General features: G+C 37.9%; 1 protein-coding gene across 1 annotated transcript; it reads right to left on the bottom strand.

The window, feature by feature from the left end:
• Positions 1-543: 543 nt before the first annotated feature.
• On the bottom strand, positions 544-8,827 carry LOC141900371 (uncharacterized). The gene is made up of 2 exons (XM_074787238.1): positions 8,762-8,827; positions 544-5,905 (listed from the first exon to the last, which is right to left on the bottom strand). Exon 2 carries the CDS (start codon positions 5,880-5,882, stop codon positions 4,839-4,841), a length of 1,044 nt encoding a protein of 347 aa, XP_074643339.1. The 5' UTR covers positions 5,883-5,905; positions 8,762-8,827; the 3' UTR covers positions 544-4,838.
• Positions 8,828-18,672: the final 9,845 nt, after the last annotated feature.

The following is an 18,672-nucleotide window of genomic DNA, read 5'->3' as shown; positions in this document are numbered from 1 at the left end:
TGATTTATTTGATACGTATTTGGTGTGCCCCTTCTCTTTCTGCATGTAAAGGCTAAAAAAATTATACCTGGTTTCTCCCCCTTCTATGCCCACCAAAGTCAGTGGGCATTTGGCAATTCTGCACGAAGCAGGCAAGATTTTATTTCTAGGCCACACCAAAAAGAAATTTTGTTTCTCAGGTGGGCAATTGCCAAAAATGGGTAGGTAGGTAGGGAATTTTTTTTCTTAGAAAGTAAAAAAAATTTCGGACATACTTCTGAAAATGGGTGATGTAAATACTTTTTTACAGCACCAAATTTTTAGTTAGAAATGATCAGCAGCTAGTAGTAGACCGCAGTAATAAAAGGAAGGTGAAGTGTTTGTGCAATAACTAAAATAAAAAAAACTTTATTTTGAACATATTTCACGGAATTCCTGGAATTGCACAATCCAAGGTCGCCATCAATGTCTGATAAGCGAAGTTGTCTGACTGAGCATGGCTGTACTATTTCCAGAATCAAATTGTTAAATCTGATGTAACAAAATATTCTTATGATGATGATCTCAGCGCTGACATCACGATTTGATTTTAAAAAAATTTTTTTACGAGAATGGAGAGTTTGGTAGTCGGTCAGCCACTATTTTGAAAAAGTTATTGCACCCAAAACTTTGAAAAAGGGTCGGTAGGCAGTTTTGTTTTATTCTGATAATAATTATTTGGAATGACGAAATATCAGGTCGGTCGGGCTCGAGTAACAGGATTTTCTTTTGGTGTGGCCTCATTCATAGATGGAACAGTTCACTGTGAATGTGTTACGTATTCGATCAGAGGATGCAAAGAAGAAATTGATGGTGCTGCTTTGCGAACGTTTGAATTACAAACTACAGTGGAACCTGGTTACAACGAACTTCACGGGACCAGGAAAGATGTTCGTTGTAACTGATCATTCGTTATATATTACTAGGGACAAAATTCTATATTCATTATATCTGATGAATCGTATCTGAGTTCACTATAATGAGGTTCCACTGTATTCGTATTGCAAACCCTATCCAGTTCAGAGACTTGGATCGACGATTGTTGACGCTGAGCTATTTGTGCATGCTCCATTCTAATGAATAGACTGTGGAAAAGTGAATGGAATAGCCCGCTGTAGCTATGCCCCAAGTTGGCTAATAACAGCAATGACATATGTATCAAAATGAAAATGGTTACAATTTAATAGTATCTGTAAACTGCTGATAAGAAACCCTTACAAACAATATATAAAAACAGCAATGATCTAAACTGTAGGATTCAATTAGGATCAGGACGAAACGTGGGGTGGCAGATGGGGTACATTAATTCTGGTATTATATCAATCCTCGCTTTCCAGGGTTTGGTTGCCTGCCATATCCCTGTTAATGGGGTATTTTAGGCAAGAAATTCAAACATTTCAATCCATTTTATAATGTACATGTAATAAGAATGTATGAAGCTAATCAGCATTACACACAAGGTTTTACATAGGGACCACATATTTCTCTACAGAATAAGTAAAAATAAGGATTATGGAGTACTAATTACATGAATTACACACACAATTTTAAGGGAATAACGTATAATTAACGACAAATTTATTCATATGGAATAAGCACTTAACTTAGCACAGGGACGGATAAACCGAGGTTGACTGTATTACTAACTTAATGGCGACTTAATGGCATTTACACTTTGTAAATGTATCATTTGCTTTTATGCAAAGTTAAGCGTTTGCAAGAACTTGGTCGCATTTGTTAGTGAAAGGATAAAATCAGTATCAATGACATATTCCTGTATAATGGTATGTATGTGTAAATAAAATGTAAAATACATGGTATAGCCACGATCACATGTAGACGATTTGGCCCGGGCCAAATTGGCACGGATCAGGCTCGAGCCAAATTTGGCCCCTGCTTAATTAGAGAGCGCTCTCACATGCAAAACATTCACGCGATACTAAACAATGCTTAAGCAAAGCGAAGTGGGTCGTTTCCAGTACCAGTAGCAATTCAAATGCAATCATTTGTCTCGTGCTAGTGTTTGGATCGGGCCTGGTCGGACGTTTTTGGTATGCAAAGTTAAGCGTTTGCAAGAACTTGGTCGCATTTGTTAGTGAAAGGATAAAATCAGTATCAATGACATATTCCTGTATAATGGTATGTATGTGTAAATAAAATGTAAAATACATGGTATAGCCGCGATCACAGTAGACGATTTGGCCAGGGCCAAATTGGCACGGATCAGGCTCGAGCCAAATTTGGCCCCTGCTTAATTAGAGAGCGCTCTCACATGCAATGGTGGGCCAAACAGATTCAGGTCCATTTGGCACCCGTGCCAACAGTTGTCCCAGACCAAATTTGGCACGGGCCAAAAACGCTTGCATGATCGTGGCTTAAATAAAATCTATTACAAAAGGATACTTGTACCGGGCTGGGATACTGACATTTTATTATACAGGACTAGGTCGTTGATCCAGTTTTATCCATTCACTAGGGTCCATTTATTAAGTATGTTCGCAAAAAATAGTACCTTTTTTCGAGGTCCTACCTTGTATACGCACATCGTATTATGTTGCCTATGACCTACTTTCCACATTGACTGATCATGTAGTATAAAACAAATACAAACACCTGTTTTCTACTGGTCTGTTAATTATAGTATAAATAAATTCTATTATTCGAGACATTCATTATCATGCCATATAGCTTGTACCGCTTGGAGGGATTTACTAGGATGCACCCTTTTAAAAGGGGCATTGAATTCATTATATTGTTCCAGACCCATGGCTGAACAACTACCTAGATGAGTAGCCAGGCTACTGAAAGATTATATACAATTTACAGTCGAAATTAGTGCACTTTGATTTATTAAGTACGTACGCTTTGTGTAAATAGCTACCTATATTTGTATCCATCGTATGCTTTTGCCCTTGAGGTCTTACCATACGTACTTAATCAACGGTCCCTTATCAATTATGACTACGCCAAGTGAACTTAAAACCCTTGCAGTACTGAATAATTAATACCCTATAGTGTTGGAGATAATTTGAAAATTTTGAAAAATTCCACCCTAGTGTGTTGAATAACCGGAATACCACTATGGTGCGTCTACACCGCAGTGCAGTGTATCATTATTTATTACTATTTCACTATGTTTGACAAGTGCTGCCATCTTTCTTTCAATAGAGATAAAAACTAATTACTATTTATATCCGCAGTGCGGTGTACTAGCAAAACCCATCACCGATTTATACACCAAACTGCCGTGTAAATGCACTGAAAGGGTTAAGGGCACACCACCTTAGTGCGGTGTATCGTTATGCTGATGTTTCACTGATTTTTGACAGGTGCTGCCATCTTTCAGTAGAGATAAAACGAATTACTAATAACATCAATACACTGTGATGCGGTGTACTAGCCAAGTCCATCACATCATTTAGATGTGTAGACGCACGCACTGAAAGGGTTAACAGTTATCCCCACAATTAAGATTGTCCATATGGGACATGTGCAAACACAAGATATTGTTAAATCCATACAATACTAGATTTATCCATGGACTTAAAGAGTCTGTGATTTATCGTATGCCAATGGACTACCCCCACATTTTGTCCCGAATTACGCTGCCACATACATATAGGCTAACAACCGATGAAATATCACAGCATTAATTGCGAGGAATAATAAGTGAACTTCGCTCTAACAATTGTGTCATCTAACAACTACCGTTCAGCTTTTTGGTAGTGAAGAGATATCAAACACAAGTCATCACACCCTTCAACCTTACCATATATCATACTATAGAATACCTGACTTTATTCGGACCAGTTAGGACTGATGAAATCCATCCAGATTATGAGATCCAAAAACATATTTTACATAATATCTGCTAGATGGACCATAAAAAATGTACAGGTTCAGGCTCGTGCAGAGCGGGGTTCGGGGTTAGCTTATGAACCCCCTAAAATTTTGTGTCAAAAATTTGGGTCAAGATTTTTGAAATTTGAATAATTTTCATGTTCTTTTGGAAAATAAAAAGTAATTCATTCTCAAATGATTTATTCAGGTACCTGGGCATTTTAAGGCTATTTAAGATCTGCTCCTTTTCAATATGATTTAAAGTGCTCCTTTTTACGGTGAAAAGGTGCCCTTTTTCTTAAAAATAGAACTGCCCCTCAAAAAAGCTTGGCACGGGCCTGAGGTTGGATAAGAATTTGGATTAACCCTTTAACTGGCAAGTATTTTTCGGCCTATGAGAGATTTTGGACATTGCAAGGGGAAAATTTAATAACTCAGTAGATATGAGGGATAACCCCATATTGTATGTATTTTATGAAAGCTCTTTTCACAAGCTTTCAAATGATACCATGTTTGCGAACTTTGGGTGTTACCTTCAGGGTCTGACTCCAAGGTCACAGATCCCAAGGTCATCCAGATTTTTGGGCCACCCATAATAAAAAACTGTCATGAGATTTATCCCAATATGAATTATCATCAGAATCTTTCATTACTATGTCCAAAATATCAGCCAAACTCACTAGAGAACGTCTTTAGTGCATTGGCCATTACTACTAACGATATTCTCAATTTTCGAAATCTGACCCACGTGACACGTGGTTTCCATACCCCCTTCTACATGCCAAATGTATGAAATATCACTTTCCTGCCTTGTTAGACATTGTAGGCCGTCTGGTGTCGCCATCTGCTGATAGGAAAATGAGTTAGAATGCTTCAATGAAATCAATACTTGACTATTCTATTCACTATAGCTGGTCTATTCAAATCGGTCGCTAGCGACCGATTGCCAGTTAAAGGGTTAAGCACGGGGTTGTGTATTCTCAAACAAACTTCAACAAAATGAAGTCTTTTATAATATTTGGAATAGGCAAGAGAAGAACTCTTTTGTTGATACCTAAACCTACTCCGTTAGAGGCTTTTGATAAGCATTTTCGGATACATAATGCGCATTGGATTTTCAAAGACCTTGGTATACGATATTGTTTTTTCAGCCATGCCAGCAAATCTGGATAATTTTTCAAAATCCGCGGCATATCACCGGAATCTTCCACGCAATCGACGGTTACTTGAGCACCAGCATACACAAGACTCTCAATCACTAGACTGTCACGACACCGCCTCAATACAGATGACAAGGCGGTCAACCTGCCGCAGTTGGCATCTTCTTTTGTTGCATGGTTCGGATCGGCTCCGTATTCTAGGAGGACTTTCAGCGTCCCATAATCGGTGAGCATGAATAAAGGTGTGCCTCCTTGACACTGTTTGATATTGACGATAGCCCGTTTTTTCAGTAACAACAATGCAATATCTGCACGACCATTGATCGCAGCTATGTGTAATGGTGATAAACCATAGATGTCCTGCGCATCAACGTTACAATCCTTTACTCTCAATATGGCTTGTATGATATCGATACACTCACTATCGACAGCATGGGTTAGAGCACATATTTGATAAGCACCTTTCATATTAACATCAGCACCAGCATTTATGAGAAGTCGGACAACTTCATTATTGGCGCTGCAAATTGCGTAATACAAACATGTACCAGTGAAATCATCAAGCTTTCTATGTGACTGATAAATTACTTGATCATCTGCTGTCGTGATTTTTTTAACGCCGGCATTAATATTGCAATTGTATTTTATCAGCAGTTTCATCAGGTCGACATTGCCTTCAGTGGTAGCAATTTGTAAAAGACTTTTTCCAATTACAGGCTCACTCACAAGCAGGTCCACGGATGTAAATACAAAATCAGCGCTAAGCCCATCTTTCAGTAACAGCTCTAAAGTACCAGATCTAATAGCTTTATAAACGGCATCATCGAAGAAATCGCCATTTGTTTTTAAACTTATGGATGACATAATTCATCTGCAGCTCTGATTGCCTGAAAAAAGGAGATGTGTAATATGACAGTCCTCACAGCTAGCGGTCCAGGAACACCGCCCACTTGGAGAAATGCCCCACAATTTGACAATTTCAATATTCAACAGACAACTGAACCACTACAGCAATGAGCAACCATGAAATTCACCACAATCACAGAACGTGTCATGAGCTACAACTTTGCAATTGATTGTGGTTAGAAAATATGCGGTGGTTCCAATCGAAATATTTCCGCTATCAAACACCACTGGTAAACACAGAAACCAATGACTTTAGAATCTCATAAGAATCATAAACTAGCGATCCAGGGACACCATGCCCACTTGGGAAATGGTCTCAGATGCTCAAAAATCTAACACTTTCAATATTCAACGCCCCATCCAATGACCTTGAAACTCGCCACAATCATAGAACATGTCAGCAGCTACAATTTTGTAATTGATTGTGGTAACAAAATATGCCTATTTACCAATATGATATGGAAATATTAAGTTATTCTACTATTCAATGCCCCCGGTGACCATATGCAAAGCCCAATAAACTTGAAACTGACCATAATTATAGAACATGTGACATGTGCCAAATGCATCATTATTGCCTTTCCCAAAAATACCCATCAAAATTGCAATGAAAAATGGCAAACCATTAGGAAGCTACAGGACTCAGAATTCAGGCCAAAATAGACATTTTAGGGCACAAAAAGGTCACAGGACAGCCATCTTAAGTCCGATCAACCCAATTTTTCTCATGCTGATGGGAATACAAATATATACGAACGATCAAGGTAATTGATAAAAGCGTCTTCAAAATTTCCCTTAAAATCTTCGAAAATGTATAAAAGTGCTAATTTTCGTGAACAGCAATGGCTGCCAGTCGGCCATCTTGAATCTGATAGGGCCAGTTTTTGGGCTGAAGATGTGTCTAGGGTAGATGCATGTATAAACCAAATATAAAGACATTACCTTGAAGCGTCTTCAAAACTTCCCAAAATAACTGGATTCCGTCTACAGACGGACGGATGGATGACGGACGAAAAGTGAACACAATAGACCGTTGGAACTTAAGTCCCAATTGGGCTAAAAATGTCACATCGAGCTAAAAATTAAATGGTTAAGGATAAGTACAACTGATATAAATAGTAAAATAAACTATAGCTCCCCTTAGTGGGGAGTAATCCCATATCCATGTTAGATGATGTGTTATAGTGCCACGATTAATATCAAGACATAAAGTTAAAACCCATTTTTTTCCTCAAAAACCCATTTTGGTATAAGTGCAGATCCGCACGGAAATGGTTCAATTGATTACATTAAAATATCACCGTTTCAGAATAAAAATGTCATCAGCAATTCAGTAGGTTTATTTTAAGATATCTTCACGATATCTTCTAAGTGAAGATTTTTTAAGAATATTCGCTGAAACAATGTTTCATAAACCACTCAATTTGAGGAAGCAAATAACAATTTCTTGTCAATTTCAACAGACATATCAGACTATTTGGCTAGCATTAATAAACTCAGTGACTGTTGACGAAAGTTTGATTAGTTTTATGCACTAATTACGCTCACATCGTTTCAGTAACTACTTTAGACAAATCTTCACTTTAAATTTTCCAATCCAATATGGGATCCTATTGAAAGATCGTCACGATTGTGAGATAAAAACCAGGCCAAAAATCTACTTTCTAGTGAAGATATCATTAAGTAAATCACTGCATTGGATTCCATGAGATATTCTGAAGCTAGCGCAGTGATTTGTAATTCAGTAGCCTAGATTGCGTCAATCACAAAAGGTGGGGATCTACTAGGGCTCTACAATTTTACCCCTATTTTCCTCTGAGACTCAGATTGCAGCCAAACATTTGTTTGATCCCTTAATAACATTCCTGGCTCTGCCCAGTTTCTTTTTCCTTTGCCCTGGGGATGCATTTTGGTCCGGTCCACGCTGCCATACGAGTCATTCAAATCTCAGACTGACTGCTTCAAATTGACTGCTGTGACAAGCGTATGCATAATTCTCCAGGATTCGAACCTGTGCAATGCTGTATTGTCGCATTTGTTATAAATTTGCCCCCGTTGCTAAGGAGATTTCAGCATCTTTTCAACAGGTTTGATCGATGAAGTTCATTGTAAGATAATTCAATGACCCAATCTTGTTGAAAATACCATGAAATCCACATATCCTGAAAAAACCCACTGAAAATTGCCGGATTTCAGTTCCTAATGCGTTGCCATAAGTTCAACGCATGACGCAATTCCACATCAGATTTCCCCATGCCCTTCAAACCGGAGAGGCTATTCGTTCGAACATAATTTTTTTCAGGCTGTCAGTTAGTCAGATTTAGGAAAGACACTTTGTTACACTCAAATTTTTGGTGTAATTGCCATTGGTTACTTCATTTCTTCAATGAGGACAACAATTCAAACTTAACCGTTTAAGCCTTAAACTAGTTCGTGAAACTGCACCCAGGTTTTTATCAACAAAGGGATGGTGCCTTGCATTCTTGGGAGCCTGTCTAGCCTTCACTTCATTGACTTTGCCCTGGTGGTATTTAACACGAATTTGAGGTACCTGGGACGTGAATTGGTTTAAAAGATTAAGCGAAATAACTTTTAAAAATCGATCCCAGAAGAAAATTGACATTTTAGCCTCATTTGGACATATTACCGACCAGATCCACACTGTCATTTTGTCATTATTGGTCGATTGGATCCTGGTGGCCTTCGGCCTCGGTCGGTATTAATTTTCGGCAGCTGATTCACTGATTGAGGTAACATGTTCAAGAGGAGTGGATTGACGAGGCTACCCTACACTGTTTGCAGCACGCACCTTCGCAAGGTGCAATACAAACATTTACCTGTTCTCTTCTATCTAGGCTAAAAAGTTGTAGAATGTTTGGTACCCGACCACAAATTGACATCAGGGAACCCCTGGCCTATGACATCAACGAAATCCTCAAAATCCAATAAAGGGTAGCTCCGAGAATATCTAAGTCAGGGCAACCATATCGTGGCGATGGCTCATATTCACCCGCCCTATTTGTGTACCTTACAATATGTAAATGAACATAGTTGCACAATAAAATCAATGAAATTGATAAATAAATGAATGTGTAAATTGTGCATTCATTTTCTAATATCCAATAATATGTTGCACGCATATGTCAGCTATTAGATAAGACTATCATATCCGATGTCAATTTCTTGTTACACGTCTAGACTTTTTTTTCAATGAAATAAAAATAATTCACGATTGGTAGAACACTATATCCGTGTTGACGCGATGAGGAGAGAATCCCACAATGATAATAAAAAGTCCGAAAAAGAAACTTCGAGATAGTAGTTTATTATGCATGGGTCAAATTGATGATCCTTATGTACGCAGACGATACAGTACTTATGAGCGAGAGTCCACAGGGTCTTCAGAAATTGATTGACAACCTGCATGTTTATTGCAAAGATTGGAAGTTACAAATAAATTGCGAAAAAACAAAAGTAATGATATTCTCGAAACGAAGACTCCGAAACCCTCCGGAGTTTAATATAAACGGTCGAGTGTTGGAGTTAGTATATAACTATAAGTATTTGGGTATACTATTCTCCCATACCGGGTCTTTTGCTCAGTGCCGAAAAGCGTTAGCAAACCAAGCACAGCGGGCTATGTTCTCTGTTTTAAAAAAGGTTAGCGAATATTCACTCGACGTTGATGTTAGTTTAAAGTTATATGATAGCATGGTATTACCAATTCTATTATTTGGTTGTGAAATTTGGGGTTACGAAAATCTCCGAGTTCTTGAGTGCGTGCAGCTGAAATTTTTTAAATATTTACTCAAGTTAAAGAAATCTACTAATAGCTCATTTGTCTATGGAGAACTGGGTCGTTTTCCTCTCGAAGTTTACGTACAGCTTAGAATTGTAAATTTTTGGGCAAAATTAATAACTGATGATAAATTATCGTCAAAGGTTTACAGTTGTGTTTATAATAGCTATATTGATGGTCAAGCTAACTCTTGGATGGATTCTATGAAGAAAATTTTGCCCCGAAATGGGCTCGGATATATTTGGGAAAATCAAAATATTTCAAACGTGAATTACTTGAGTCTGATTCTTAAACAGAGATTGCAGGATCAGTTTATGCAAGTCTGGCATGCAAAACTTACTGATTCCACTATGGCTGTTACGTATTTAACAATCAAATGCCGTTTCGAAATGGAAAAGTATCTAACTGAATTAACCCCTAGGGACCGGTTAACTTTATGTAGATTTAGATGCTCAGCTCACAGGCTACCGGTGGAAGTTGGGCGGTGGCGTGGAATTGCCCGTGCCAATAGGCTGTGCCAAAAGTGTGATTTAGTGGCGGTGGGGGATGAATATCACTTTTTACTCGTCTGCCCGTACTTCCAGGAATCCAGAGCTAGATATATCCCGGAGCGTTATTGGAGATTCCCCAATAACGTAAAGTTGTATGATTTGTTTAACTCAAATTGCCAAACTCTTAAAAAATTGGCGTTGTATATACGCAAATGTTTAATACATTTCTAATGTTAAATGTTGCAATGTCTATTGTAAATTAATTTTGTGCTCTGTGCAATTGTATAATTGTGGAGTAAATAAACTTAACTTAACTAACTTATTTCAACGTTTCGACTATATCCTAATAGTCATCTTCAGGAATAATGAATGATTATTCCTGAAGATGACTATTAGGATATAGTCGAAACGTTGAAATAAACTACTATCTCGAAGTTTCTTTTTCGGACTTTTTATTATCATTGTGGGATTCTCTCCTCAAAAATAATTCACCTTTTGATTTCAATTGTCTACAAATATGATATATCTAAACTGTGCTTTCAGTATTTGAAGAATACATTATGTCCAATGTCAATGCTCATGTTCGCTTAATCTCAGATGATATCATCTGCATTTTATTCTTGGGTATTTTTACCTATGTTATGATTTTCGGATATGATATATTGTACCGGTACGTGTTATTTTTACAATACGAATTAAATACAGAAAGCTAGCCTTAATATCTAATATCGGGCTGCGGGGTGCTGGGAAGGTTTGATGACACGCTCTATAAATATATTAATTCAATTTACACCATTTCTGCTAACTCTTTCAGGAAATTAATATTCTATGTTTCAAAATCAAATTTTTAAGTTTAAAATCAAAGTTTAATGTAAAGTATTCACCGCTGGTGCATTGGATTGGATTAAATATCATATAAAATCCAATCCAACGCCAGCAGTAATGACGTAACATAAAGAATAGTTTTTTATTCATATGGTATAATTAGCAGTTGAGAACGAATAAAACTAATTATCAATTTTTCTTATGAATCTGATCAAAAGGCGCAATTAATTAGCAATTAGCAACGAGTAATGCTTTGATCAATCTGTTCTTAAAACTGTCGGCATATATTATAAAGATATAACTGAAGAAATATCTTTTTGGGTGATAAAGTTTTTCATGTCACGTGTATTTCATTATTTTGTATATCTCTAATTGACTGTTGGTAAGTGTACATATGTGAAGGTTTATTGCACGGTGGAAATCGAGGCAAATGTTTGAAAAGCGGTCCGTCCCGAGCTGATAATGATTTGCTGAACATGTCCCCAATTTTGACATCTGTCTCTCTCGACATCTCTTGACTGCTCTCAAGGGAACATATCAATATGTTTTAATGCACGGGAACGTGCATAGGTATCAATCCTCCCGCCGTAAATATCTAACCCCCTTATCTTGTGCACAAGATAAAGATCCCCAGGTGAAAAATCTCCCCGATTAACATCCCTTTAGGTAGAAATACCCACAGTAGAAAATCCCCCAAAATCAAAACTAGAGGATAAAAACTAGATAATACCTTTTACAACAATATCAAAGTATATCTTATCATTTAGTTTATATATCTATCTAGAAATTTACTACACGATAATATGATTTTTAATACGTAGTTTGCGGACACATTATAATGTGATTTTTATGCACGTAACTCGCTAAAAGTCACAGATTATTGTGACCTACACCACGGGAAATTTGAAATCTTAAAAGTCAAATTCTAATAAAGATTTTCAACGAATATTGAAACATTTTGTTGAATTTTATTGTTGAATCAAATCGAGGAGTTTCCTTACGTTACCATTGCACGGCTATGTTGTGTTGCTTGAATAAAACGTTTTGACGATGCCGTATCGCGAATAAAACACCCAGCTGTGAGATAAACTTCAATATATGAGAGAAATACCTGCACACTTAAGCTTGGAGGAATCAAGTCTGATTACTCCAAGACTTAAGCAAGATGACTGAGGCTATTACGAAGTTCACATGAGCTCCTAAGCCTTAATTTCTGACTGCTGAATATACTACGCGTGGAATTGAACCCTTTGATCTAGTCTGTTTGTTTGATACAACTGCCATGACAAATTGAATTCAAAAGATTAATTTGAATGTGTTCGGTAAAAGAGTTTGCCTCGTTTCCTGATGTATTGAATGCATGCTTTGAGTACTTTATGTTTTTGAAATAAACGAATACGGTATGATGAAAAGTATCTGGCCTTTCTTATGTTTTTTTTTTTCTGATTTGGAATGACTACCCGATATTTCTCTTTTTCATCGTTTTCAATGATATAAGACTGGCGCAAATTGAGAAAATACACCCCTAAAGAATATCATGCTTCTTTTACAACATAAAATAGACGAGTTTTCAACCGATTAATTTTTGGCTCGTTAATATCAGGATTGTCTTATTAATAAACTAATGAATTCTTTACTCAAAAATAAACACAGATGTATCTAAACACATTAAACACCGCCAAAGATTTATCGTGACTTGTTTACACACTAATAGTTTAAGTCATAATTGGGGAACAACTAAAACTAATTATCACTTCGCGCAGTAAACAGGCGGTGACTTTAATCAAAATCGAGTAATGCTTTGAGGACGCTATGTTTTTAAAAGAATTGAGTTGAGTAGCAAAAAGGTGATATTCTCACCGAAAATCGAATGTTATAAATACCGGCACTGGGCTGATATCGCTATAACTCACATGATCGTACATCGAGGAGGATTGGTTCATATCTATTTTCTAAAATGTCCAGCTCAAAATCAATCGATGATATACCGGAACAAGAAGTGACTGCCTTGAAACCGATTCGGTCACCCATGGTGTCTTCAACAACCGTCGATCAAAAAAATCATCAGTCAGTATCGAGACCCACAGCGATACGACCGAATGCCATACAATACGATACTGTAGGTCACTTCAACGATACTGTAGGTCACTTCAATTTGGCATATCCGATGCCCACTTACGGAATCTACCATCATGTTCCTGCGATGTTACCTAGAAGTTTACCGTCCGTTAGTCTAACACCAGCACAGCAGACCTCAGGAACCACCGAAGAGACGTTGAACGCTGATATTCAACGACCAAATATCTCTTACACAACTCTGATAGCGATGGCAATTTTCGCGTCGAAAGATGGAAAATTGCAATTGCATCAGATTTACGACTTTATAGAGCATCAATTCGTTTATTACCGCGTAACGAAAAGTAAATGGAAAAACTGTGTACGACACAATCTTTCACTGAGTGAACGATTCGTGAAACTTGGCAGAAAAGACACTCGCGGAAATTTCTGGACCATCAACGAGAAATATCGTGACGATCTTTTACGTGGGATTTCGAAAAGTCATTATGGAAGGAATTATTTGGAGAGCACTTGTGGATCGGACAGTCTTCGGATACCAAGTCAACTAACGCCAGTAAGTCCGGTTTGGATGGCTGGAGCCACCCCTCTTCCTCTTCCTCTTCCTGCTTCATTCGTACCAGGACAATACTTCGCAAGAACTGTACAAAACTCGAACTTTTACGCATTATCGCCATATCCTAGATATTTTAATGACTCTTTGAATCACAACTATAGGTATCATCGACCACAAGTTCGTTATCACCCTTACACGAAGGAATATAATTAAATGATAGGATTAAAATGGCGGTGCCATGTCGAGACTGTGAGAGTGTTTATGATGTCGTTCGAAACTATTTGCGAAATACATTTGATATACGTATATGACACTTATAAGGATCATGGACATTCAACTTCCATTCTGCAGAGTTTCTATTTCACGTAAAATCTGATCGTAAATTTTGATGTTTGAATAATATAGTATGGTGCTTACAACATATTGTCTTTCGTTACATTTATCTGAATTCTAGTTTAGTGGAGGTTGCAGTATTATGGTGACTGACTCGGGCCATACTAGAAAAATCTTCTGTACGGCTACAGAAACGATAAAGAATTTCCACAATGGCCCGTTTTTTGGTTTTCTCACGCGAGAAAACAAAAATGTTTTGAATTCTCGCGCGAGAACAAAAATACGTGCCATTGTGAAAATTCTTTATCGTTGCTCTGGCCGTACGAAAAATCCTTTAGTATGGCCCGAATCAGCCACCGTATACTCAGTATAGCCGTCATATAAGTCAAACTTACAGAGCTACGTAAATCATGTCCGATCAAAAATTCTGAATCCCATTTATGGTACATTACATAAGCCTGAGAATGGTACTAATGATACAAATTCGGATAAAGAGAACCGTAAGATGAAAGTTATGAATGTCCTAATAAAAAATGACGACGTATCACCAATAATCGTTCAATTTCAAAGAACGGTTCCTTAAAGGCAATGAACGAACAAAAGTTGAATTTGAAGCGTTTTTATGAAGATCGTATGCCCTGGGTGTAACTGATCTCTGAATATCACATGCGACAGTTCAAGCTTAAGAAATGGCCTTATTATCAGGAAGAGTCATTCGTGTCCCTGGATCGATAATATATGCCTATATGGCAATGATAAATTACACGCATTTTCACGAGGGGTTTCCTTTTGCAGGGACTAAAAAGCTGGAAATTGCAGCCGGTAGCCGGCAGCAGTATACTACGGAATGATAATGATAATGATAATGTTTATTTCGTCAAAGTGTTTACACTTGTATGACAATAATAATAAACTGAACAAAATTACAAATAGAGATGGCGTTACGTTTTCACAATACAATATCTTAATTGATATAGATAGGTAATTATTTAAATCATTTAGTTAGTGTCACTTAAGAGAGATCTTATGTGTCTGAACATCCCTAACAAATATTTTCCAATATTAGTTAATCTGCCGATTGACTGCGAGCACAGAAGCTCAACAGATTATGTCGAATTTCGACTTAATAAGTCGAATTTTGACATAATAACTCGAATTTCGACATAAAAATAACTCAGAAATTCGACATGAAAATATTTGAATTTCAACATAATTAACTCGAAATTCGAGTTAACTAACTCGAAATTCGACTTAATAAGTCGAATTTTGACATAATAAGTCGAAATTGTGAAAAGATTATCTCGTATGTCACCTACCTAGGGGCTTCCGTCATTTCCAGCAAGCTATTTCCTGCTGGGAAATTTTACCGTAGCTTTTTCTGCTGCCAGAGCTAGTTTTTTTGGCGTTTTCAAAGCTTGCTGGAAACTGATCGCGAAAACCAGGCATTAGAGTTAACCAGTGGATAGTTGACATAGTGAGAGTTAGAACTACATGGGGGTCATTCATTTACGTACGCATTAGGAGAGGGGGGAGGGGTCAGTGCAATTGCGTACTGTAATGCTTAATGTATACGAAAAAATGGCCGAAAAATTCAAATTTTATGGGTACGTAATTAATGAATGATCCCATGGTACTATTTGGTACTATTGTTATCATCAACGGGTTAACTTAAACTAACTCTTTTGAGCGTGCCGCACCGATATAATGCTTGTAACTGTGTAAACATCTGCTGTCACTTGGAAATCATGGTGGGAGGAAGAAGCGCTGTTGGTTCATTGCTATGGAATACCTCAGACGACATACGAGATATGAGATATAACATACGAGATATGAGATGCAACATACGAGATACGACATATGACATACGAGATACGACTTGTTTTACAGTACGGGTGTCCATCCGCTAGCGCCACCGCAGTGTATATTTTTCAACATCTACTCGGCGTATACTACGACACGTGCGCAGGCAGTGGCGTATACATTAACTATGAATATCGATATGCGAAAAATGTTTCATTTGAAAAATATTTAAAAATATTCGATCAACCGCTACCGGGGACCGGCCTCTCGCTACGGTCAGTGGGCCACTCTTAGTGTGAGACACCGATGGTCCGGTGATTCGAGTTGGCTCCAAATACGGGGCTACAGCCCATAAATCCACCAAAAACGCCTCAAATTCCAAAATCCATTTTTGAGTGTACAAAAATCCCTCAAAAAGAGTTAGCCATGGCCCCTTCAAATTGGTGGTGCTAAGAATCGCGCTAGTCAAGGGTTTAAACTTCGCGTTCGATCGAGGGTTTTCGATGAAAAATGATAGATGTATGTATATTACGAATGCCGATGACCAAAGAGTTTAAAAAAAAGTCCGACACACGCGGAATCTGTTTAGTGTACTATGATTTCAACGAATGAATTGAAACATGGACATGAATTAAAAATACTAAAGATAACATAAATTTATTGAATTCGGTTAGCGAAAACTGGCCAGTCTCGACTCTCAACGGCTGGTCTAGTGGACTCACCAGTCAGCCCCGGTAGCTCGATAGGGATGGAATTTAGCTGGGGATTTCAAACCTTGAGAGAGAGCACGGGAGTTCTTAATCTGGATACCAGGGCGATGTACGGGTTCCCGGGTTGTTCGGGATTCAAGAACTCAGGCAGGGGTGTCAAACAGCCGAGGCGTACACTAGAGGGCCGGGATTTCCGGCTGCGGAGTTTTTTTTTAGAATTTTGATTTCTAATGCAGAAAAGCCGGCGATCTAGCGGGCGGTGAACATAGTTATTTTTTCTGCAGGCAGTGAGTAATCGGAACTCCGGCTTCTGAACACCAGGCCGTTTTCAGACCAAAGGAAGACAAGAAATAGCATAAGAACTTGAACAGTTTGATATCTTTTGAAAATCTTTTGATTTGAAAAACTTTGTCGCCCGCGGGAGAGGAACGGCCGGCGCGCCTAGTCCAGGGTGTTCACAGTATGGCCTAATATCGTTGTGTCCGGTCCAGGTGTCCATTATCCAAAAGAAATATATTTCTGGTTTGAATAAAATGTTGACTATGTTGGTTTTCATATAATTGACGATGACTGTACGAGTCACCGTATTAAACGATTTATATGCAGTAAATATTGAAAAACATACACTGCGGTGGCGCTAGCGGACGGACACCTGTACTGTAAATAAGTCGTATCTCGTATGTCATATGTCGTATCTCGTATGTTGCATCACATATCTCGTATGTTATATCTCATATCTCGTATGTCGTCTGAGGTCTTCCATACATTGCCTCTATTGCCACAAACCCTTCATTTGTCTATTACATCGTCAGAGAGATTTCTTGGGCGAGCGTTCACTGTATGTAAAACATACGTATTCACTCGATACTATTAAAAATATTCCCTGACGCAGAACACTTTCGCAACAAAGTATTATTCATATACGCAATAAATTGGCTCATGCCTGATCCGACATAGTCAAACCAAAACGCTCGCGTGGTCACGGCTTGAAATCAGTGCCTGCACATTTTGCTGTATTTAGGTTCGTTGTTTCTACGAGCAATCGTTGAGATGATTGCTCGTAGGCTTATCGTAGGTTGTACTGATTTCTCCAAATTCGACTCCGATAAGTATACATACAGCTGTGCGCATTATACAATTCAATGTCAGAGGGCATCGAATTGGCCTTATCATTTCCTGGTTTAGAATCTTGAAATGACCCGTAATGTTCTTTCAAATAGCCTATGTGAATCTAGGATGCCCATTTAAAGATATATCAAATCTTGAAATTAAGTGCAATTATGTTCGTGGCGAAAAGAGGAGTTGAGCTTGGATAAGGTACTGCAGAGACCAGTGGAGAAAACACAAAAGTTATCTCTGATTTTAATAGCGAGACATTCTAACATTCTGAGAATGACTGCCCGTTTGTTAGAAAAATTTCACATATAGGTAACTGGGGTAGAAAAGGTTTGACTTTCATCATGCATGTTGCCTATCATTGTTTATCGTTATATAGATTTGGTAGTCCATAAAAGCCTACGTCATTATTTGTCCAAGACCTTAATATCATAATTCATTGATTGATCTAGTGCTTATTGTTTTCGCCAATCCACAATTACAATATATTCAAATATTTCAATAAACTAGAATTCATTGTAGACGGTGAAATATTTCTGTTCTGCACAGTACAAAATAGCATCAGTTCATTATTCAACCACATAAATAGACAGATCCGTAGCCAGGGGTTCACAAGGGCAGTTCTATATTCCAAATAGAGATATTTTCTTCATTTCCCGTCAAAAACGGATAAAAGATTTGTACGAAAACCTAGATTCTAACCGGGGACTTCCGGGCCGCTAACCCATAGTGTGCTAAGACAATTGAGTTCGTAATTTTGTCCGGTTCAGTGTGGTGGCTCTATTTATTAACAATGTCCGCTATATCATTCTCTGATTACACCGGCCATTTTTTCATACACGACCTTTTGCTACAGCTATTTTCGACAAGTGAAATATGTGGCTTGGAAATTGCATTAGGGGCTTCAGGTAGGTTTTACGGATGCCGGCTGTGAGTACGTACATACAACTGATACAAGTTCGACCGAATGATTTGAATCCGAGTAGAATTCACATGATTCATGTGTGTCTTGCTGAAAATAATATGAAATGACTGAAACTCA

This window comes from Tubulanus polymorphus, chromosome 2, assembly GCF_964204645.1.
Source record: "Tubulanus polymorphus chromosome 2, tnTubPoly1.2, whole genome shotgun sequence".
In the NCBI taxonomy this organism is placed as follows: domain Eukaryota; kingdom Metazoa; phylum Nemertea; class Palaeonemertea; order Tubulaniformes; family Tubulanidae; genus Tubulanus; species Tubulanus polymorphus.
The sequence above is the reverse complement of the archived record's forward strand: the minus strand, read 5'-3'. Positions and strand labels throughout refer to the sequence as shown.